Below are 23819 nucleotides of genomic sequence, written 5' to 3'. Positions count from 1 at the left end.
AAAATGACTTCATACACTTGATATGAAGTACATTTTACTGTATTCATAACTGGAAATACACGTGTTACTATTTACTAATTTAGTTGAACATATTCATCAACTATACATACGTTAGTTACTAACTGTATTTGAAAATATATTCCAACAATGTTCACAATATTAGCATTTAAAAGAAATGAAGAGCATCTTTGGAACCACCACAGTAGTGCCATCGTTACGGAAATTAACAGTGGAAATACTGACTGCTATATTTAAAGACAAAAATGAGAGCTTCTTGAGGAAAAGTTCAAAATCACTAACAATGGTTTTCAATGAAAAAAATACTTGAATTAAGTAAACTTTACCAGCCAATGAAGTTGATACACACACACACACACACACACACACACACACACACACAGTATACCCAAACAATCACTAAATTATTTGCTAAAAATAAAATCATCGTGTTTCATACTGACAAGGAACCCACTGTGATATAAAACTCTAAAAAGCTTAATAAAAATGATCAAAAGTTCAGCCAGAATAATCTATATAAAAGATTTTTTAGCCCTAGCTGGTTTGCTCAGTGGATAGAGCATTGGCCTGCGGACTGAAGGGTCCCAGGTTCGATTCTGGTCAAGGGCACATGCCCGGGTTGCGGCTCGATCCCCAGCAGGGGGCGTGCAGGAGGCAGGCCGATCAATGATTCTCTCTCATCATTGATGTTCCTCTCTCTCCCCCTCTTCCTTCCTCTCTGAAATCAATAAAAATATATTTACATATATGTATTTTAAAAAATCTTTTTTAAAATTATATTTTAAAATTTAAAGTTACTAGAGTTATTTATCACTAGAGGCCCGATGCATGAAAATTCATGCACTAGAGAGGGGGGGTCCCTCAGCCCGGCCTGCCCCCTCTCACAGTCTGGGAGCCCTCGGGGCGGGAGGCGACCTGGAGATCAGGGGAAGGTGACGCCCCCATCACACCTCTGCTGATGCCACTGCCGGCAGCGCAAGCCTCGGCCGGCCCTTGTTATCTGAGCCTCGGGCAGCCCTGGGCAGCTGGGCAGCCGCCATCCAAGGCTTGCCTGTGCCTCGGGCTGGCCTCGGGCGGCTGGGGGGGTGGGGGTGGGGCGCTGAGGGGACTGGGGGACTCTGGAGGCAGGCACGCGGAGCGGCTGGAACCACCTGGGGGCGGGCCCAGCCATGCCGCATGCCTGCCACCCCGGAGGAGCTGAGGGGACTGGGCACCGCCATCTTGTGGCTGTGGATGTCGCCATCTATGAGGGCGTGGCAGCCAATTGGCATATTCCCTCCTTACTGGCTGTGGGCTCCACCATCTCTGTGAGGTGTGATGGTCAATTAGCATATTCCCCTCTTTATTAGATAGGAGGATTAATTTTAACCAAACACTTATTAAATGCCTAAACTGTGATATAAGATACTCATTGTGAAAGAAAACCTACAGCTAAAGACACATAACACAGGGAAGTGAATAAATTCCCCATGAGGGAAGAGTAGGAGAGCTGGGCTAAATATGGAGGTAATCAGTTTCAAAGTTTTAATTTAGGATGTTGGCACTGAAACCAATATTTAGTAAGTTCTTACCTGGATGTGGGAATGGAAAAGCAGACCAGGTAGAAAGTTTTTAAGTTCACTTTTCATAATAAAATGTTTGCAAAATTATACCTATAACTTATTTTGAATATTCTTATTTCACCTTCAGAAATGCTGAATTTTGCACAACAGTTACACATCAAGTTCCTAATTTATCTATACCTAAACTATAACTCAGGGGTCAGCCAACAAAAGGTCAAAGAACAAATATGTATTTTAAGCTTTGCAAGCCAAATAGTCTCTGGTTGATGCCACATATTCAACTTTTGACAAAGGCTGCTAACTCAAGGGCTTTCTCAAAGCAGCAGCATGGACTGAATTTGGTCCCTGGGCACAGTTTTTTTGTCAACTCAGTTTTAAATGATTCTGTAACCTGTACAGATTCCTAAAAAAAAAAAGAGTCTCCAACCTCTATTACTAAATTAATGTGGAACAAATGTTTGCCAATTGTTACCTCTCGGGCTGGAATAGACCCAAACCCTTTGAAGGCTTTGATTAGATATCTTGTCAATTATTTTTAAAATGATTTTTTTTTCTACTTCCTAAATTAGTGATTTGGCCAAACTAACAAGTTTAAATTACTTTAAAATGTGTCCCATTAGTCATACCTGCCTATCAAACAAAGAGCTCAGGTTAAATAAGCAGAGAAAGCTGTCTGCAGTGCTATTACTATCACCTACAGTTGTTGAGAATCCTATATAATAAAACTGTAATATGCAAATCGACCAAACAGTGGAACTACCGGTTGCTATGACGTGCACTGACCACCAGGGGGGCAGACGCTCAACGCAGGAGCTACCCTTGGTGGTCAGTGCACTCCCACAGGGGGAGCGCCGCTCAGCCAAAAGCCGGGCTCATGGCTGGCGAGCCCAGAGGTGGTGGCGGTAGCCTCTCCCGCCTCCACTGCAGGTGGGCAGTAAGAAGCAAGGGGTCCCAGACTGCGAAAGGGATGCCCTAAGCCGGCAGTCGGACATCCCCCAAGGGTTCCAGACTGCGAGAGGGTGAAGACCAGACTCAGGGACAACCTCCCCGAGGGGTTTTTGTGCACCGGGCTTCTAATATTGGATAAATGGCCTGCTTTCTCCAGTTTATCAAATGCTAACCATTTATTTCCCAGTTCTCTCAGTAGTTTTAGTTGAATGAGATGTTTTTTCCTAGCTCTATGAAAGTAACTTAAGCAATCTCCTTTCAAAAGGCAAGTCTTCAGTTTGGATTCTAGTAGAAACAAAATTGTAGGAAACTAAAGTCTGAAGAAAAAAAGATATGGCCAACACATTTTGAATAACTAGAGCTTTGATAATAATTGGAAATATTTTTTAATGTTTTGCTAAATTTAAAATTAATTTCTAGTTGCTAGCTAAGTGGAATACCAATTAGAGGAATGTACCTTGGTAGTGGAGAAAACAAAATTTCTACTTCCTGATAATGGAAAATAACTCAACACTTACTTTTTTTTTCACCTTTTACTTAAAACGTGATTATAATGAGACATAATCAATTTCAGTTTATGTAAACTAATAGCTTTAAAATAGTCTGTTTATTCTTATTTCAGAAAGTGACCAATAGTGAAATTTTACTATTCTTTTTTTTAATGTTTTTATTGATTTTAGAGAGGTTAAGAGAGGAGGAGAGAAACATCAACTGGAGAGAGAAACATCAATCAGCTGCCTCCTGCAGGCCCCCCACTGGGAATCAAGGCCACAACCCTGGGCATATGCTCTGACCAGGGACCTTTTGGTGCATGGGACAACACTCAACTAACTGAGCCACACTGGCCTGAGCTACCACATTCTTTAAAATCTACCACCTTTAAATAAAGTGATGTAAAACTTTTGAGATTTCCCTTATATTTAAAAAACGAATTGAAAGGGGAAAATAATAATATGTACATATAAAAAGTGATATAATTATCAATAGAGAATTGATAACAGATGCATAAATCCTTTACCCACAGTATGAACTTGGAAACACCCCCTGAGAAGTCATCTATCTATCTCTATAAAAGCCTAAGCGACCGGCTGTGGACCAGTCGACTGGTAGCTATGACGCACACTGACCAGGGGGCAGACGCTCCACGCAGGGGCTGCCCCTTGGTGGTCAGTGCGCTCCCACAGCGGCAGCACCACTCAGCTGACCAATGGGCGCCAGACTCCAGCCTCATGGCTGGTGACCTAACCAAGTGGTGGCGCAGCACCCAGCCCAGGCTCGGGCTCCTCCCAGGCTGCCTGCCATGGCCTGATCCCTGCAGTCCACACGGAGGGACCTCACCAGTGCACAAATCCATGCATTGGGCCTCTAGTTTAATATAAGATTGAAGTGAAACCATAAGGCAACCAAATTCTAATCCCACTTATCAGCTAAGTAAAAGTAACCAAAATACAACTCTGAATTTTTTTCTATTCAAAGGAAATAAAGATACAGTGTCTAGGACACAGTAAGTAGTCAATAGTTACATTTATTAATACAACTCAACCTGCCTCTAAAATGTAACTTAACCATTAAGCACCTGTGTATAGTTTCAAAGCTAGTCCAGTTCTTAAGAGTATAAAGTCCTGGCCCTGGCCAGGTAGCTAAGTTGGTTGGAGCATGGTCCATTACAGCAAAAGGTTGTGGGTTCGATTCCCAGTCAAGGCACATGCCCAGGGTTGCGGTTTCAATCCCTGGTTGGGTGTGCTTGGGAGACAACTGATTGATGTTTCTCTCTCACTCTGATGTTTCTTTCTCTCTCTCTCTCTCTCTCTCATCTCATCAATAAAAACATATACTTGGGTAAGAATTTTAAAAAAACAAAACCAAAAACCAAAAGAAGGTATAGTCAAGATGTGATGTAGTAGGCAAGGATGGGGGTCAATTCTGTACAGTTCCACTTTCTTATAAGTACCGCGCGCTAACCGATTGCGCCACTGGAGCTCCTGGTTCCACTTTCTATGTCAGTGATCTCACTGATCATTAATTTCTCTAACCTTGTTACTTCATTGGTAAAATGGGGGATAATACCTGCTGCTCTAATCAATTGTAAAGATTTTTTTAAATCTTTAATTACAAAGTGCTGTATTAAAATATAGATTAAGCTTTTACCTTTTTTAATTTGAAAACTAAAATATAGAAGATTAAAAATTCTTCATTAGAATTCTGAAATCATTTATAATTATTATCCCTTAGCCCGCAGGCCAATTGTTTTTCTATTATCTCAAAGAACATCTGAACAGTAAGAAAAAGTTTATGATCACTGTTCTGACCTGAAGACATTTTAATACAACTCAATTATAACTGAGTCTTTTATTTTGTGTGTGTGTGTGTGTGTTTTGTTTTAGTTAAGGTAACTTAATATCCATTTTTGCTTCATAAACACCCAAATTTCCAAGGGAGAACACTGTACAATGTTTCAGAAGTTCAATAAAAAAGACTTGAGGCATTATCCTCCAATGTCAGCACATATGCACAGAGAAAAACAAAACTGCTTTTCCTTAAGAACCTGAGGTACTTCAATCTCCTGAACTCACTTCTGAATTAACAAAAAGTGAAGGTTAGTCTACTTTTAATGTTTACCTGTATTTTCCTCAAATATTTAAAAAATATTATTGTACTTTAATATATAATTGATACACATTAATAAAAATGTCATAAGAAAATGTACTCTATGTCATACTCAATTAACTTGACATTTCAACCATAATATTTCATTCCTTAATTCTTGAAGATAGCCTAATTCACATTCACTAAGTATTTAATGAATGCCTACTATGTAACAGATTAAAGTGCCAGTTACTGAAGACAAGACGAAAAACATGGTTTCTGACCTAAAGGACTTCACAGGTCTAGGGGGAAGACATATTTACCCTACAATTTGATAAGTACTATAATGGAAGTACAAACAAAGCAAAACAAACTCTCTAGCACAAAGAGAAGGAAGGGTGCAAATAACTGGGGGAATCAGAAAAGACTTCAGAAGCAACAGACACAGGATTCTGTGTGTGGGTGTGTGCAAATAGTACACATTAATATTATGAAAGAAAATATTTGTATTTTCTGAAAATAATAATAAGCCCTATTTCCCTGAGTAAGTTAGATGGAGAAAGCTGACCAAAGATGAGGCAGGAGGGATGTGTTGTGAAGTTGAGGTAAATTCTTTAATATGTCAATGGCACAAACTTTAACTTTAAGACTCCTGAGTGGCAATACAGAATTACCAGTTAGGAAATCATTCAAACAGGCAAAGATAATTAAAACCTTAACTCAGGGCAGGGACAGAAAATAACAAAATTCAAAGTATTATTCTCTTAGTTCTCTTTATCTCTTTCCTGATAAACATGACTAGGAATTTATTTTCTCATATATACAAACAGACAAATTCAAACTTCATTTTTCCAACTTATTCTTCCAATGTATATGGCACCTTTAATAGTACCAAGTAAACATGAATTTTCTGACCATCATAATTGTCCAATTATTCTGAGGAATTATAGAGAACTATTTTTTGGATGATCTTCATTTTTAGTTAAATATAGTGATCTTTTAAGAGAAGAAACAAAACAAAAAAACTCTACACAGCAAATATTTTACATAAATGTTACATGCACATCCACTTCATAATTAAGCAAAATAAACTTTTAAGCATAAAATTTTTTTAAATCATTAAAAATAAGACAATAAACACAAAACAGAATTAACAGAAGCAATGAAAACACACATTTCATAAAGCTTCAGTTGGTCTTGTCTCCCAACCTACTGGTTGAAGCCTGCATTTTGAAAAAACCCTACCTTCCTTGCCAAACAGAAATGTCCAATTTGACTATACCTAATATATATCCATATAACAGAGAACTAATTTTAAAACCAGGACATTCATTCACTTTTAAATTAATATAAAAATTATTCCCTATGCAAAGTGAACACTAGAAAATAGAAGAAATATGCTGCCACAGAAGACCAATAGCCTGGTTTAAAGTATCCCTGGGTTTGATGTGAATTAGATCTAAGTATATAAAACAATTTAAATTAACCAAAAATATTAAACACCTTTCCAGACGAATGATTCATTTATTTTATTTGTAATATTAAAATCAAATGATGGGATTTAATTTTAAAGTCATATTGCATATTTATAATTGAAAATTTTAAAAATTAAATAATTACTTCAGGTAGGTCAGTACAAGGACCTACAAATACTTGCGGAACTTTAAATCTGCAAATAATTACCTGACATATTTCACCAATAAATCCAGTATTCACTAATCTGTTCTAAAAGGTCAATTTTTTTAAGTTTTTAAAATTTCAGTTAAGTAATTATAAGTAAGTTAAATTCTTACAACTTATTTCAGATAATTTTCCATTTTTCTCTTCAATAGACCCAGTACTCAATATTCAATAATTATAGTGCTCTTTAAAAGGTAAATATGGCCTTGGACAGTGTGGCTCTGTTGTTGGAGCATATCATCCCAGGTACCAAAGGTCACTGGTTTGATTCCAGGTCAGGGCACATGCCTGGGTTTTGGGCTCTATCCCAGTAGGGGGCGTGCAGGAGGCAGCTGATTGATGTTTCAATGATATTTCTATCTCCCTCTCCATTTCTCCCTCTAAAATCAATAAAACATATTAAAAGAAAAAAAGTAAATATGTACCTTGACTACACATAATTATTTAGTATTACAGAAAGATAACTGCTGAAAATCTATTCACTAATACTGGCAAGAAGAGGGAAGTAAAGTACAGCCTTACTGGTATTAAACTTTAAAACCTCTCTTGAAATAGCACATGACTATATTGATTCAAATATCATGAATTAAAATGATTTAATTACTATAAAGCATAAGATCTTCCATTTAAACATCACATTAAAACAAGTCTTTTATAGATGTTTTGCCAATATTAACAAGGAAGCTTTTATGATACAATTTAAAAATTGGATTAAGATAAATGCATTTATAGTCTTAAAAATTAATTTTCCAACACTTTAAAATTTTTTACAAGTGAAATTTTATGCAAAATTCCAATATAAAAAGAACAGATAAAAAGCAAAGCAGAGCTCTGGTTGCCACAAGGGTGGGATCAAGGATACCCTCCCCCAGTCTCCCCTAGGCAGACCTGAAGCACCTCTGTGGAATGCCAAATAACCAATCTTCTAAGCCCCTGTGACAAATGAATTATAAAATATCTGTTACCAAGTAAAACGAGGATTCTTATGGTAGCAATTTTCAAACATTTAAAATCCATTAAAATTTCTTGAAAACAGACTTTGAACAATGAAGACAGTGGATCTTGCATAATATATCCTCATATTAGAAATTCATTTTACATTTTAATCAAGTATAAAATCAAGCAGCAAAAAACCCACAATTCAATTATTTAGACCAAATAAACTTCTCAAACTTATCTGATCATAAAGACACTGAAGGGGTAATATCTACTACACTTCATATCAGAATTTCTCGAAAAGGTTGGAAAAGACTGCCATAAGGGATATTAATTGAGGCCACTGTATGGCCCCAAATAGAATACTGTACGTTTCTTTTAAAACTTGCACTACAATTGTACAATAAATGATCTTCCCCTGTTTTCCAATTTATATTCTTTCACAACATTTAGGTGGAAAGTAAATTTATTGAGATTATAAAGTAGATTACATAAAAATGAAATGAAATTTTTCATTCATAAGGGTAGCCAAACTTCCATAGATTTTATCACCCATTTTTCTTCTTTCTCATTTATTTATTCTCTCCCAACATATGCTAGGACTGCAGATCAACAGACAGAAGAGAGTGGTTAAAGAAATTATTAAGAGGTTAAACATAACCATGGCTCTCCACAGTCCTAAAAACAATTCTACATCCCACAAAATGGGAATTACTTTTTGTTCAAATTTGCTTTAAAACTATAAAGTTGTGTAATAACATTTGGTTCCTTGTTCTTTCATAGTTTTAAAGAACTAGAGGTTAAGATTTCAAGGTACATTTTTTTCACATATCTTTCTTTTTAAGCAAAACAAAAGCAACTTCATTCCAGAATGTTCTTCCTAAAGAAAATGATTAGTAATGAAAAATTTTAAAATTTATTTCTAGTAGCAATATTTTTATTAACAAGTGGATGCAGACAGAAATGGTACAGAGACCAAAGAATACCAGATTTTTAATGTTTACATCTAAATTATTCCTATATACAAATTCACATTTGTGAATAATTCAAACACAAAAATCTCAAAAGCCAACAATTATTTGATTTGTTGAAATTCTCCATGCCTACAATATAGAAGCAAGTGTTTACAAAGTCTTAATTATTTTATTTATTTATACTTATCTATTCCCTCCATTACCAGGTTAAATTAAAACTTTAACTATCAGTAAAATTCAAATAGGAATCCTATCTAATAATAGAGTAACATGTAAATTACCATCACTCCACTACGCCCACGATTGGGCGGCAGGAAACTGGGGGGCGGGACTCAGGGTGGCCTATCCAGCCATTGAGAGGCACAGATCCGCTGCCACTGAGGAGGGCTACCCTGCCATTGAGAGGCGCAGGGGGCGGACTCCCGCCCCCTGCGCCTCTCAAGGGCCAGATCTGCGGCCACTGAGGGGGCCTGCCGCAGACACCCAGCTGCGCCTCTCAACGGCAGGGTAGCCAGGTGTCCCCGGCAGCCCCCCTCAGCGCCTCTCAAAAGCAGGGTAGCCCCCCTCAGCGGCCGCGGATCATCAAAAGCGTGGGAGCTGGGTGCCTGTCTGCTCCAGCACCAGGCCTTTCAGAAGCCTCCGCCGAGCTGGAGGCTTCTGAAAGGCCTGGTGCACCCGCGGACAGGCACCCAGCTCCACTGTGAAAAGCGAAAGCGTGTAGGGGACCCTACATCCTCTAGTATCTTATAAAGAAGAAAACACTACATTTAACCAAAAATTTCAGGCACAAAGTAGTCCTCTCCCACAAATTTCTAGCTAATTAAACCTTGTAATTTGCTTTGGCTACAAAGATATGACAGTGACATTAAAAGATTAAATTCTTTCAACATTCCAAAAAACCACACTACAACATATACTAGTAATGTTCCATGTTCAAATCTTTATATTTCATAATCTAGTTTCAGCTGTCTATAATTTTTAAAGAACTCTTCTGTGTCATAAACCTGCAACTGCTATTCAGGTACACTAGATTAATTCCTGTTATTGTTAGTCTCATTCAACTAAATATCTATTTGAAAAATCAATTTATACTAATATAAGTTTAATTCCCTAAATATGGAACTATCAGACTTACCTGATTTGTCTGGCTACTTAAGTATGGCTCAAAATCATCATCATTTACAGCATCTTTTTGATGAATGGAACCGTTTTGTACTGAAACTAAAAAATATATTTGTATTAGATGTGTTGTAATCATCATTATGAGAATCACAGAACAACCTAACTAACACTTTCAGTATTTTTCAAATCAAGTCACAAAAAGTTATCCCGAGTTCTTTCTTTTTTTCACCTAAACACTCTCTTAAGATTAATTTAATTTTGGATACAAATATTTGTGCTACCAAAAAGTTACAAATCTTATATTGATATGCCTAAGATTAGAGAAATACAAATTATATATACACTTTCGATTACCAAAACCATAAAGTAAATATCCCAATTTCAACACTGTAGTAAGCAAACAGTTAAATTTAAAAATGTTGGAAGGGTTCGCTAATGCTATATTTGAATCTAAAATACCACTTCAAATACTGTTGCAGATTTCTGAATGTTCTCTAACTTCGTTAAATTAAATCTATTACTTTGTCCAAAAAAGGTAAAGAACTTTTTTGATAACTAAAGTTACAATAAATATCTTAAATGTCTCCAGTTAAAAAAAAGTGACTAAAATTAACTTGAAGCAATATCACAATGAATAAATTATGAAAAAATTCGAAATTAAAATTACGAAGACTTTCACATGAAAATACAAATAAAATTCAGACACTAAAGACAGCCATGATTACTCTTGCAACACACAGGAAAACCAATCAGAAGAATTTATAATGCCATATTTGTCCAGAGATCATTTCCATAAATGCTCTATAGTTATTCTCTTGACACTGTCTCAGAGTGCTTTTGAGCAAACTTGAGGTAAGATGATCCTGGGTTTGAATCCTAAGTCCAACACTGAGAAGTTGGGTGATCGATCTCTAGTTAGTGACTTAGTTTTTGTAACTCTACTTCTCTGTTCAAAGAGGATGTTAATAGTACCTATCTACCTCACCTCAGAGTATTCAATAACAGTATGCAATAATCTTCAATATTACATAAAACATTACAAGATCAGTTAGGATTACAATTTACTTTAGGACCACAGAAGTTTACCAGGCTAAAACCTGCTGTGCTGTCGATGAAAATATACTATTCTATACTACTTAGGTATAAACAGTTGAACCTTTCTGGTGGATATTGACTGATCTGTTATAGAAACAACAAAAACACCCTCAATATCTGGGTATTTATTACTTAAAAATAGTGTCACAAAATATTATAAATTGATGTCAGGGGCAATGGATTTAAGGTGTGTTCCTTTATAACAGCATACCATTTTAACTTTTCTTAATTTGAGTTTAAGTCACCTATAATGTAATAGCAAATTGACAATGATATGGGAACAAAAATAGGCGATATCCCTTGGTTCTTTGCCTCCCACTAAGTAGCAATGACAACTCAAAGAAACAATGCTATATTGTGAAGCCTCCAAAGTAAACATACATTGCCCCTTAAAGACTACAAGAGAAACCTGATGGTCAACTTGATCCACTGAGGTGGTTTAACTCTATACAATAAAGATAGCACAATAGCCAAGGTTGAGCTAAATGTGCTCCCCAGATTTTAAACAGGTTAACAGCTACTAGAAATGAAAATAAAGAGATGGGTACCTTAGGCTATTTCTGGTGGGCTAATCATGTCAGCCCAAGAGTTTCTAACATACCTGTTTGTCTTTACCACTCCTTTATCAAAGATAGCTATGCATAATGCATTACCTCTTGAAAAATAATTCTTCACTACACTTTTGGACTATTACACTCGTACTATTAGTACATATTTGAAACAGCCTCCCATTTCAAATCACAACCATCTATTTCTTATATTTGTTAAGATTCTCACAAATTTAATCCACACTGCTAATGTGGTAAAAAGTGCCTGCTTAAACTTTATCTAAATACATATTACACTGCTATTCTTATTTCCTCTGTTCTATCCTTTCTCTTCTTGTACAATAAGCTGAGACACTGCTATTCTTATTTCCTGTGTTCTATCCTTTCTCTTCTTGTAATAGGCTGAGACTAAGAACAAAACATTCATACACAATAAGCAAATAGTCTACAATCATTATAAGTGATGCATAAATGTCTAAGAAATTTCAAAAGACTACTCAAGGAGTTCGTCAAAGGAAATGTTTAATTAAACGTATTTTATGCATACTGACAAGTAATTTACATTCAATTAAAGTCTGAATAAGAAGCGAGCCTTTGAGTTTCATAAGCATACATTTAAGAAATTCCACTGTCTTAAAGACTTTGGTTTTTGAACATTACTTAATCACAATTTAATGTCTTCAAGACTGAGAGCCATTAAATAGTAATGAAATCTAAGCTAGTTCCATAGTCTGTACAAGTTCTTCAGGGAAAAAAGAACAGATGACTTACATGATTCTTCGCTTGTTTCCTCTGCTCTATGAAGCAGAGTCAAATCAAGATAGAACATGGGCCTTAGGAGCCAGGTGATTCTTTGCTCTGGTCTGACTACATCAAGTTAGGAAAGTCAACAGATCTGTGCATCATGTTTTCCCACCTACAAAAACAGTGACAATACCATATACCCTCTATCTCCTTATAGGAATGTTTTGAGGATTAATAATAAAGCCTAAAATGACAGTTAAGTGCTTTGCAATCATTTCCAGAGGGGATATTGGAGAGGTTACAAAAGAATATTGCCAAAATACAAGGCATTTTTAACTATTTTTCTGAAACGCTAAAAAATAGCCCAATTTAACCTACGTCTTTGACATTTGACACTGCAGTTGTACCAAACAATGTTGGGAGGGGAAGAGAGAGAAGTAAAAAGATAAATTACTTTCAATATATCTACCTATTTATAAACTTAAGGAATAGGAAGAAGCAAGCAGTAGGGCCTGAGGGCTACTAGGAGCATGGGATCTGCCACTTTCTCTGTGGTGCCTGCAGGAAAAGGAGTAATACACTTTGATTCCAGCAAGCAAAAATCCTTCTTGTTAATAAATAAAAGCGATTTAAAGTAAGTTTTAAATTATGGACCAATAGGTAAATAATCATCTTTAAATTTCTACTACCCTTCACCATAGCCAATAATAATAAAAACAATTCTAATATTTAACATAGAGTATACGATAGATGAATTTAAAAGGATTCACTTATAAACAAATAAACCTAGAATTTAGACAACAAAAGCATTTTGCCTTACAAAGACATTGCTATAAAATTCCCTTAAAATTTTAATTTTAGTTCCTTTAGTGCATTTATGTCATCAAAGATATATAGAAAATCAATTAGCAGAAAATCAAAGACACTAAGGCCAGGTATATAAAGCCAACGCTGTCGACTAACAATAATTCAGAGGAGAAACACAGCATCTCTGAAATCATATGAACTGAAAAGGATCCTGCTTTCAAAACTCTGACACCTCCTCAGGACATGTATTTTTCATAAGTTCTAAATTCAAGTTTTATACTCATGTTCTTCGAATACTGAGGCTCTAAGTTCAAGAAAAATAACTTTGCTTTCTGCTTCATAAAAATAAACAGAATAACTGTAAAACAATTTCACTAGCTTGAAAACCAAGTAGCTAAGGCAGAGTAGTTTTTCTCACACATATACTACTTGTATAATTTCACTTGGGGGTGCCTTCTCCTTGTAATTTTTATGCAGAGGCATAAAAATACAAGTAATGTGTATGTATATTTTTGCCCTTGTAGTATCTACCATTTTAAAGCATCTTAAGTGACTACCAATACTTTTAGGAGAGTAGCATTTTTCTCTCCTGCCATATCTTAGGCAATAGTCTTCCTGCATCTTAAAAAGACCAGTAAGATGAATTGAGGCCCTGGCCAGTGTGGCTCAACTGACTGTCATCTGTGCACATGCTCCGGGGTTGCCAGTTGGATTCCAGGTCCAGGTGTGTACAGGAGGAGAAATCACAGGAGGTTATTTCTCTCTCTCTAAATCACAGGAGGTTATTTCTCTCTCTATTTCTCTCTCTCTCTCTCCCTCCCTCCCTCCCTTCCTCCCTCTCTAAAATTAATGAAAAACACATTTAAAAAATAGGTGAGGAAGGTGAAAAGAAACTCAGCAGATATAACTGCTAGAGCAGTGGACTACTGTTAATTACAACAATCCTAATATATTATAGGTTTTATGACTGGAATTATTCATTCTTTTTTATAGAGGGGAAATTCTGGTTAAAAGATGCACTGTGTTCAAGCTCACTTGGCAAGTCAGTGGCCACAAGCAGTATTAGAACACAGATCTCCTAGGTAACCCAGTCCATCCTTCTATCATGAATGAGATTATGAACTGAACAATAAAGGAGAAAGAAAATTTCTTGGCATAAAGAACTATCCAAATAAATATTTTGTACATGTATCTAAATACACCTAACAAAGGTGATACTAATAGATTAAAACAATGTTAATAACAAAAATATTTATTTATGATCAATATACAATATTACTTATATATAATTTATATCTATAATATAAAAAATGTCACTAGGACATACTTAAGTGAAATGACTATGTTATAAATCAAGTTTATAGTAACGGCTTATTCAATAGATTTTCTATTTTGTTTTGTCAAACAAGCACTTCATAGAACTTGCATACTTACCTTACAGCAGATTAACACAAAACACTTAGCATTTCAAATAGCCTTGCAAAGTGCCACCTCCCCAAAGATCTAGGATAAAATAGCTTACGCTAGGCAATAATGGGAACAAATTTCACATATCTCCAAGTCTACATACCTCCTAATGGGAAGACTAGCAAAAACATTAGATCATTCCTTTTAAATTTACAAAAAGTTTTTTAAAACTCACTTAAAATAAGTCAACTATATCAAATTCTGAGGTTTATACTCACAACATAAAAAAATTCTAAAGTTAAAAATTGAACTCTAAAAACTAAATTCTAGAATTTAAAATTTCTAAATGTGTATATACTCCAAGAAAATTTATCTTAATCAAAACAAAACAATAAATTGTTACTTAATACAGTGCCATATTATCTGGAATGCATAAATTCTCATATAAATTGTACAAATCAAAGAAAATTAACTAAGCTGTGTATACAGTACCTATTCCTTTCAAATTTGCTATAGCAAATAACCTGAATCTAAAAGCATCATAAAGAGATTGAAGTGCATCTAAAAGCTATCATAGATCTTATTTCCTAGGTAATACTTCTAAAATAAAAAACAGGAAGCATCATCATGTTTAGTCTAATTTCAAGTCCTATTACAAACTGTCAATAAATATATCACTCACTGTAATGTTATTTAATTGGCACTGTCCCAAGAAAGCAGTTATTGTTCCATACTCACTCATGTCACATGATCAATGTCATGCTTCAGTCAGCTGACTGAACTATTCCACATTAGTAAATACAAAACACACTTATTTTTAAAAATGCTTTACTTTCAGTAGTACTTTCTTCTTTAAAAACTAAATAGCAAATCACATAATCACATATCTCCTTCACAGTCAGTCCTTTCTAACACGCCAAATTGAGTCCCACCTTGCAATCAGGACGACACAGAGAGATAACATGCCTGCTCAGCTTTGATCGCTAACATAACTGACTTCAATAGAATCAATGATTAACAGTCCAATTTGCACTAATGTGACATGGAATGCTATGGGGTTGCATGTTCCAAAGTAACCTAGACATGACAAACAAAATCTCCACTTATCTACATATAGAAAGAAGTTATCCAATACAGGCAAATTGAAAAAAAAAAATTTTTAAATGTTACTATATTCAAAACACTACCACCTGAACTGACATACCACTAAGTAGAACACTGTTTCTTATACCACTTTGCTTTCTATAAAACTGGCCTCAAAGCAAGGAACTACAGAAGTTTTGGAGAGCACTGGGCTGCCTTAGCCATGATGACTGTTTCTCCAATCCTACATTTCAAAAAAAAAAAAAAAAAAGGGGTGGGGGGGGGGCAAAAACAAACAGAAAGACCCTCACACCGTTTAAAAAAAAATAACATCGAACCAACATTGATGAGTTAAGATAAGAAATATCCAAACTCACCTTTATTTCCTTGCCCTTTAGGTCTCTGTAGCAAGACGAAAGGTGTCGTAATGTGAAGGGGGGGGAAAGAAAAGAAAGAAAAGAGGGAAAGTGTCTTAATCAAAGGCGCTATCAAAGACAAGTTATTTTCAACAATCGGCGTAGGAGTGGAAGCCACCCGATCCTCCAAGGCCCCCGGTTTCCCCACCACCCCCCGTCTTTACACCTACTCCCGCCCCTCGGGGTCCTTCTCCCGAGCTCGCCGGGCCCAGCCCCGTCGGCCGCCCTCGGGAGGCGTCCTAAGGCCCGGAGAGCACTCAGTCCTTCCCCCGCCCCGCGGCCCGCGGCCGCCCGCCTCCACCGCAGACTCGGGGCGAGGGCGCACGCCCGGCCCGGGCGGCAGCAACGCAGCAACTTGCGCCCGGGGCACCGTTATGGGGCCGGCAGCGGCGGCGACGGGGAGGAGCCGAAGCCCCACGCGAGGGTGGAGCTCCGAGCTCGGGCCTTCGCCGAGCCTGCGGCCTCGGCTCCCTCACCTGATCCACGCTAGTGGCTGACATTCTTCACCGCACCCGCGAGCCGCCGCCGCCGCCTGGGCCTCTCCCCGTGCACTCACAGCAGTTGGAAGCCGCCCTCCGCCGAGTGGACCGTGCCAGCCGCCGCCGCTGCCGCCGCCGCCGCCGCCGCTCGCAGAAAAGCCGGAACGAGGGCCTGGCGCTCGGGAGTCGGTGGCAGGGGCCCCTCTCTTCCGCTTGCACGCTCGTCTTCCCCTCTCGCTCTCCGCTTCTCGGGGCCACAATGGCGGACAGACTCCCTGGTCTCACTTCCGCTCCGATCCTCCCTGACCTTCCGCTCTCCACTCTGACGTCCGCGCTCACCTCGCGCTTCCTCCCCCGCCTCCCGCCACCGGCCTGGGCTCCGCCTCCGCACGCCACGTCACCGGAGACCGGAGCCGCGCGCCGGCCCCCGCGCGCATGCGCCACGGAGCGAGCGCGCCTGCGCGGCTGCGCGCGCCCCCTTCCCTAGGTGCTTCCGTAGCTTCCTTCCGCGCTGCCCCGAGAGTGCCAGGCTGCGCGTGGGGCGGCGGCAGCGGGATACCGGGCCGCAGCCGGATGCCGGGTTTCTCTGGCAGGAAGTGGGCCCGGGCGGGAGGCGCGGCCGCCGGGGACGGTAGTAGAGCCGGGCCGGCGGCGGAGGGAGCTTTGGCTGGTTGGAGCGCCGCAGGGGCGCCCGTCGGGCTGAGCGAACAGCGGTAGCCGGGCCTCCCCGGGAACCTTCGGAGACTCCGAAGCCACGTGCGGGGCCGGGTGAGTCAGCCGCCCTCAGGACGCCCTTGCTGGGCCGTGGGCACGAGCCGGCACGTGCAGCGAAGTGGCTGGGTTGGAGCTCCGGGCTCTTGACAGCTAAAAGCCGGTAGGAGGTGAGCCGGCAAGTGTTCGTGCTCGCCAAACCCCGGCCACATGACAGGAATATCTCTCAATTCACCCGGAATCTGCGGAGCTGACTTTGCCACCCAATTCATGGACCTGTGTTCCCCTCCTGAGATGTTAGGTTGATTTTGATGAATAAAAGTTAACTTTGGTAAAGAGAAGTATCGTTGCCGGACGTTGTTTTCCGTCCCTAAAAGGAGATATGTTTAAAGTAACGGGTCAAGTTTACTTTTCTGGAAATTGGCAAAAACCAAAGCACCGATATGCACCATTTTGAAATTTGTTGAAAATAACATCTTTGCAATCAAGGCAAAGATTCCTTGCCTAACAGGCGTGCTGTGGACTCTATATAAATGACTAAATTCTCCCAAAGCCATCAAATAGGCGGTAATTTAGAAAGTATAAAGTTGCTGAGTTATAGGATTAATGTTGTGGTTTACAACGCAACAAGATTTTGGAAGCACTGAATAATAATAGTACTGGAACTTTGGGAATCAGCTATTTCATATCCGTCACCAAGAGGCACTTTGAGGTCTGGTCAGCTTCCCATGCAGTCCCATTTTGCCACATGTCCCAGGGACTCACTAATTTTCAATTCAGGCCGCGCGCTCTTGCCATTTCCCAAGACTTCCCCACCCTTCCAGTTGTTGATCTTAATCGTTCCAGTCTACCCTGTTTCATTCCCATACAGACCTTTGGTTGATGGACTGGTTTTCCTCACCTGAGGACATGCTTAGAGGAATCCACGGACTGAGCCAGTCTGGCTGGGCCCCTACAGACCTGTTTAGTTTGAGAGAATTGGCTACTACAGGACATGTTATGAGTGAGGGAAATTGAAATCATATAAAAGGAAGTTTGTGAAATTTTTCAGGCCGTGTCTTTGATCCTTAATTATCTAAGTTAAAAAGCATGGCTTTGGAATCCAGCCAATCTGAATTCTGGCTGGGCTAGACTTAATTATAAAACCTTGGGAAAGTCATTGAAATTTTCTAAGCCTTAGTTTGCCAATGAGTAAAACAAAGGTCAGATATGTGTAATTTCTGGCATAGAGTAAGCTTTCAACCAGTAGACGTTATACAGGACTAGTTTCTGGCTCCATTGCTAAATAATTCCAGAATGGTGGTATAGCTTGCATTCATTCAGTGTTCATTATGTTAGGCACTGTAATAATCATTTAAGTCCTCATAGCATCCTTGTGTGTTAAGTGCTATTATAGAAAACTGACACACATTGAGGTTAAGGAACATGCTCAAAATAGCACAGCTAGTCACTGTGAGAACCAGGGTTTGAACACAGGCAATCTGGCTTCAGAGCTTGCCCTCCAGCCACCACATAATGCTGCCTAATGGCCTGATGTTCTGGTGAGTTTCTGTTCCCTTTCATTCTTGCCCCTCAAACTCCTTTCTTGTCCTTTCTTCTTGTGAGTTCTGCAACTTGCACAATGGAGCGCTGGTTGCCATGAGATATAAACCCATTTAATTTAATATTAAATACTTTTTCACAGTACATCTGGGAACTACCTAACATCATCTCCACCACATTGTTCTCATGTTAGGTCTAATATGCAGGTGATATTTTGGAAAAGGCTGATCTAGAGATTAGACAAAATTTCACTCTTTCACAGGGCCACTGGTATATCAGCCCCCTGATGAACACAGCACTGCTCCGAGCTTGGAAAGGAGAGAGCAGACTGCGTTTACCCTTCAATCGCTTTGTGCCTTTATCCAGTGAGTTTTCCTTCTGTACACCTCTACACAGTGGCCCTGTGCTTCTGCATGACTCCATGTATCAGATCAAAGTAGGTTCACTGCAGGTAGTCCAAGGCTTGGGCTGCTGTCACAGTATCAGGTATTGGGCTTCCAGCCTCTTGCCCCGCCATCCTCATGATAACATTTCCCCCAGTACAAGGTGGTTGCCCAATCTCCAGCCCTCATTATCACATTCCTACCTGGGAAAAGAAAGATGAAGAGCCCTAACCGGTTTGGCTCAATGGATAGAGCATCGGCCTGTGGACTGAAAGGTCCCAGGTTCGATTCCGGTCAAAAGGGCATGTACCTTGGTTGCGGGCACATCCCTAGTAGGAGGTGTGCAGGAGGCAGCTGATTGATGTTTCTCTCTCATTGATGTTTCTAACTATCCTTCTCCCTTCCTCTCTAAAAAAATCAATAAAAATAAAAAAAAAAAAAGAAAGATGAAGAAAGGCACATCACTTCCTTTTAAGGACATTTTATAGAAATTGCATTTCCTATTTCTGCCTACCTCCTGCTAACTAGAACACAGCCGTAAGAAAATACCTAGTTGAAGGAAACGTGAAAATTATATCCTGGTATGTTCTAGGTTGCCATGTGCTCAGGTAAAAATCAGAATGTTTACCACTAAAGAAGACTGGAACAATATGATGAGAGATCAATATTAAACTTCGTTTTCTCACAACTTAGACGGGGCTTATGGATTTTGGAAAGGCACTTTGGAACCCAAGGAATGTAACTTTATGCAAATAAAGCCTTTTTCCACATCTCATTCTCCCGTGGGGGTTTCTGAAAACTTATTTCAGAAATAAGAACCCCAAGAACCCCATTCTCACGAGTGATGGGGAAATTTGATTCTCCGGTAACACTTTCTCCCAGATTTATATTATTATTTAGGTTATATAACCCAGTATTGTCATTATTTTGTTGTTTAAATTGTTCCAAGCTTTGGCTATCAGGAGAAAAGGCTATTTTTTGTGTGTGTCCTTTTGACATGCCCCATTCATTTTTTTCTTTTTTTTTCAGCCTCCCACTTTGGAGCTCATTTCATTCATTCTCATGTTTTGTCCAAGAAATTTACAAAGACATGGCAACTTCCTAATCCAGCCTCGTCATTTCTCATCTTGACTAATGCCCCTGAACTGCTTGCACGCTCTCCCATCAACCATCCTCCACCTGCTGCCACTGGTGAGATCTTGTTGCCATACTTCCCTCCTTAAAACCCTTCAGTTGCCCTTCGCCTAGAGCAGTTGTCTCCAAATGTCATTCAACTCATACCCTGAAACAGAAGAGCAATTTTGAGCATCATTCCCATTACAGCAAATTTTATATTTTATAATTTATGGTTTGCATTGTAAATTACATCATAAGAAAAATTAAAATATAAAATAAACTAAACCTAAAATTACAATTTTTCTTACACTCTAGAGTACTGTACTGAGCACACTCACTTTGTAGACTTCTATAACTTCTCATGTTCTCCCCTCCAAATCCCATACACATATGCCCCTACTTTCTAGCTGCAACGTATCGCTTAGAATTTTCTCAACATACCAAACTCATTCTTGACTCTGTATCTTTGCACGGGTTGTTGCTTCTGCCTGGAAATCGGTTTACACTCCCATTCCCCTGAGTCCTCCTTTTGAGTGCCTCATTCACCCTTCAGGGCTCACTTAGATTACTCTCCTCAAGGATACCTTCCTGGCTCCTCCCAGGTAGGGTCAGACAGTGGGTGCCATTTATGTTGCCTAGGGCCTTTACTAGTCTTTGAGCTCCTTGAGGATAAGGATCAGGCATTTCATTTTTCTGTCAATCATTGCCTAGCATAGTACTCAGCACATAGTGTAACATTACTATTCAACTGAAAATAACTTGACCAAAGGTAGTTTGGTGGACAGCAAGCCAGAAAATATGTCATTTTGGTTATATGGGTGGGTTTGTAATGTTTTATGCATCTTTAAAAATTGTTGTCCAGCCGAAACCGGTTTGGCTCAGTGGATGGAGCGTTGGCCTGCGGACTGGGGGGTCCCAGGTTCGGTTCCGGTCAGGGGCATGTGCCTTGGTTGCGGGCACATCCCCAGGAGGGGGTGTGCGGGAGGCAGCTGATTGATGTTTCTCTCTCATTGATGTTTCTGGCTCTCTATCCCTCTCTCTTCCTCTCTGTGAAAAATCAATAAAATATATTTTAAAAAAAAAATTGTTGTCCATCCCCAGCACTGCCCTCCCACTCCCCCCACCCCCTGACCCCTGACCCCTGGGACAGGATTGTACTTTGTTTTATACTAATTTATTTTCATCTAACTTTTTGAAAAAATATGGATTAAGCTTTAGTTGATTTTAGAGAGAGAGGAAGGAGAGAGAAAGAGAAACATCAATTTGTTGTTCCACTTATTTATGCATTCATTGGTTGATTTTATATATATATATATATTTTTTTTTTTTAATTGATTTTTTTACAGAGAGGAAGGGAGAGGGATAGAGAGTTAGAAACATCGGTGAGAGAGAAACATCCATCAGCTGCCTCCTGCACACCCGGGGATGTGCCCGCAACCAAGGTACATGCCCTTGACCAGAATCGAACCTGGGACCCTTTAGTCCACAGGCCGATGCTCTATCCACTGAGCCATACCGGCTAGGGCCATTGGTTGATTCTTGTATGCGCCCTGAATGGGGATCAAACCTGCAACCTTGGTGTATCAGGGCAATGCTCTAACCAACTGAGTTATATTTTACCTAATTTTAACTGGTCTTCATTATGTATCATTTCAAGAATTTGGTATAATCTGTATGTCCAATAATTGGTAAATTGCAATAGAATATGCATGATATTAGATTGTAGAAAAATAACATAAGCTTTATCTATGTATATAAAAGGCTAATAATAAGCAAAGTGTCCCCTCAGGAGTTCAACCAGGAGATCGAGAGTTCAATCGCTCGCTATGACATGCACTGACCACCAGAGGGCAGTGCAGAGCAAAGGAAGGCCCCTGCCAGCAGCCAGAAGGCCCTGATAGGCCGATTGCCAGCCAGGCCTAGGAACCCTACCCATGCAGGAATTTCATGCACCGGGCCTCTAGTATAAAAATAATCTTAGAAAATTTAATCTAAGGTATCAATAAAGATTTTATTACACAAATAGGTTTGTATTATTTAAACACTTTCTTCTCATTACAGAAAACCAGGAACCACAAAGAAGGAAATAAGTTTCACCATTCTAGAGACAACTTCTGTGTGGGAGAGGAGAAATGTATATGAATTGACTAGTGAGTGATTAGGAAAAGGATAGTCTTAATAAAATTTTTGGAGGAAGACATAGAAGATCAAATGAATTTGATGGAAACCTAACAGGGATCGCTTGAAATAAATGAGGAATTCTTTTTTATTTTTTAATGTATTTTTATTGATTTCAGAGAGGAAGGGAGAAGGAGAGAGAGATAGAAACATCAACAATGAAAGAGAATCATTGATCCGCTACCTCCTGCACACCCCCCACTGGGGATCAAGCCCGCAACCTGGGCGTGTGCCCTTGACTGGAATTGAACCTGGGACCGGGGATTCTTCAGTCTCTAGGCCAACGCTCTATCCACTGAGCAAAACCAGCTAAGGCAATACGAATTCTTTTGAACAAGCTAAACTCAGATTAAGGTACAGTTCATTTAATTTGCTAGCGCAAAATCTGAATAAATTAAGCATATATTCCTAAAACTTTATTTCCAGCTTTATTTTCTTTTACTGCTTTCTTGCAGCCAAACTATGCTCCTCATATTTTCCCTAAATGTTTCTAACACTCTCTTGACTTTATGCACAAGTTATTATAACAAATGCTTCCAAAGCATTGTCTGTTGAACTATGTCCACCTTTCAAAGCTCACTTGAAATGCTTGCTTCCTTCTCCATGAATTCTTTGCTTCTCATCCCACCCTTACCATCCAACTACAAGAAACCCCTTCCTTTTAAACCTCTTTGTATTTATTAATTGTCTCTATATTCAATAATAGAGCAGTGAATTTGCAACATATGACAATACTTTGTAAACTGTAAAGTATTGTACAAATGCATGATGTTATTGTTCTCGTCCTCAGAAATAGATTTTTAAGCTCCTTCGGGGCAGAGACTAATATTTTATTCAACTTTTTGTCCCCATTGTCTAACATGTTACCCAGCACATGGTTACTTAATAAATATTTGTTAAATGGAATATAGTAATTCTTTTCTGTTTTCCCTTGTATTGATTCTTCTGGGGTGGCCATTGGTCTTAAAGAAACGTTTCTTGTCTTTATTAACCTATTATCCAAAAATTTTGCAAAGCCTCTGCGCTGTTTCATAGAAGAAGTTAAAATATGCATCTTCCCATTGAGTTTACAAGGTGTTGGTATGTAAAATTGTTTACTTCCAGGCATACTACTACTCTTCGATGAGTAGATAATGAGGAATTTTCCTTGGCTTGGAGCCGTGTACAGATCTGCTTGGCATAGGTGAGGCACTCATCTGTGGTTAGAGGTAAGGCCTCCTATGATTCCCTTAGGACAGACACAAGCAGAGCTACTCAAAGTAGAAGTGCAGACACTGGTCCTTGGAGTGGCACCGTTCAGATCCCTGCACTTTGGAATAGCAGGTCAGGTCTTGTTTTATGGTGCCACCAGAAGGACTTTCCCTGTCTTTACATGTCATAGAAGGCAATGAATTTCAGATTATCTATTCCTCATGTCAGTGTGGACAGGTGGTGAGCATCTTTACATGTGCTTATTTGCCATCCATCTTTCTCCTTTAGTGGTG

General features: G+C 39.1%; 1 protein-coding gene across 8 annotated transcripts in view; it reads right to left on the bottom strand.

The window, feature by feature from the left end:
- Window positions 1-16852, bottom strand: part of YTHDF3 (YTH N6-methyladenosine RNA binding protein F3) — a 37355-nt gene extending 20503 nt beyond the window's left edge. For 2 of the 8 annotated variants that reach the window (XM_054708632.1, XM_054708631.1), the window contains exons 1-5: window positions 16483-16851; window positions 15888-15912; window positions 12241-12385; window positions 9840-9925; window positions 7683-7727 (exon numbers count right to left, since the gene is read on the bottom strand). In XM_054708632.1, coding sequence (XP_054564607.1) covers window positions 7683-7727; window positions 9840-9925; window positions 12241-12298 — 189 coding nt within the window. In that variant the 5' untranslated portion in view covers window positions 12299-12385; window positions 15888-15912; window positions 16483-16851. Of the gene's footprint in view, window positions 1-7682; window positions 7728-9839; window positions 9926-12240; window positions 12386-15887; window positions 15913-16402 lie in introns of all 8 variants that reach the window. The other 6 variants (XM_054708638.1, XM_054708633.1, XM_054708634.1 and 3 more) reach the window with 6 other exon arrangements.
- Between the last annotated feature and the right edge of the window lie 6967 nt (window positions 16853-23819).

Source organism: Eptesicus fuscus, chromosome 19, assembly GCF_027574615.1.
Source record: "Eptesicus fuscus isolate TK198812 chromosome 19, DD_ASM_mEF_20220401, whole genome shotgun sequence".
In the NCBI taxonomy this organism is placed as follows: domain Eukaryota; kingdom Metazoa; phylum Chordata; class Mammalia; order Chiroptera; family Vespertilionidae; genus Eptesicus; species Eptesicus fuscus.
The sequence above is the reverse complement of the archived record's forward strand: the minus strand, read 5'-3'. Positions and strand labels throughout refer to the sequence as shown.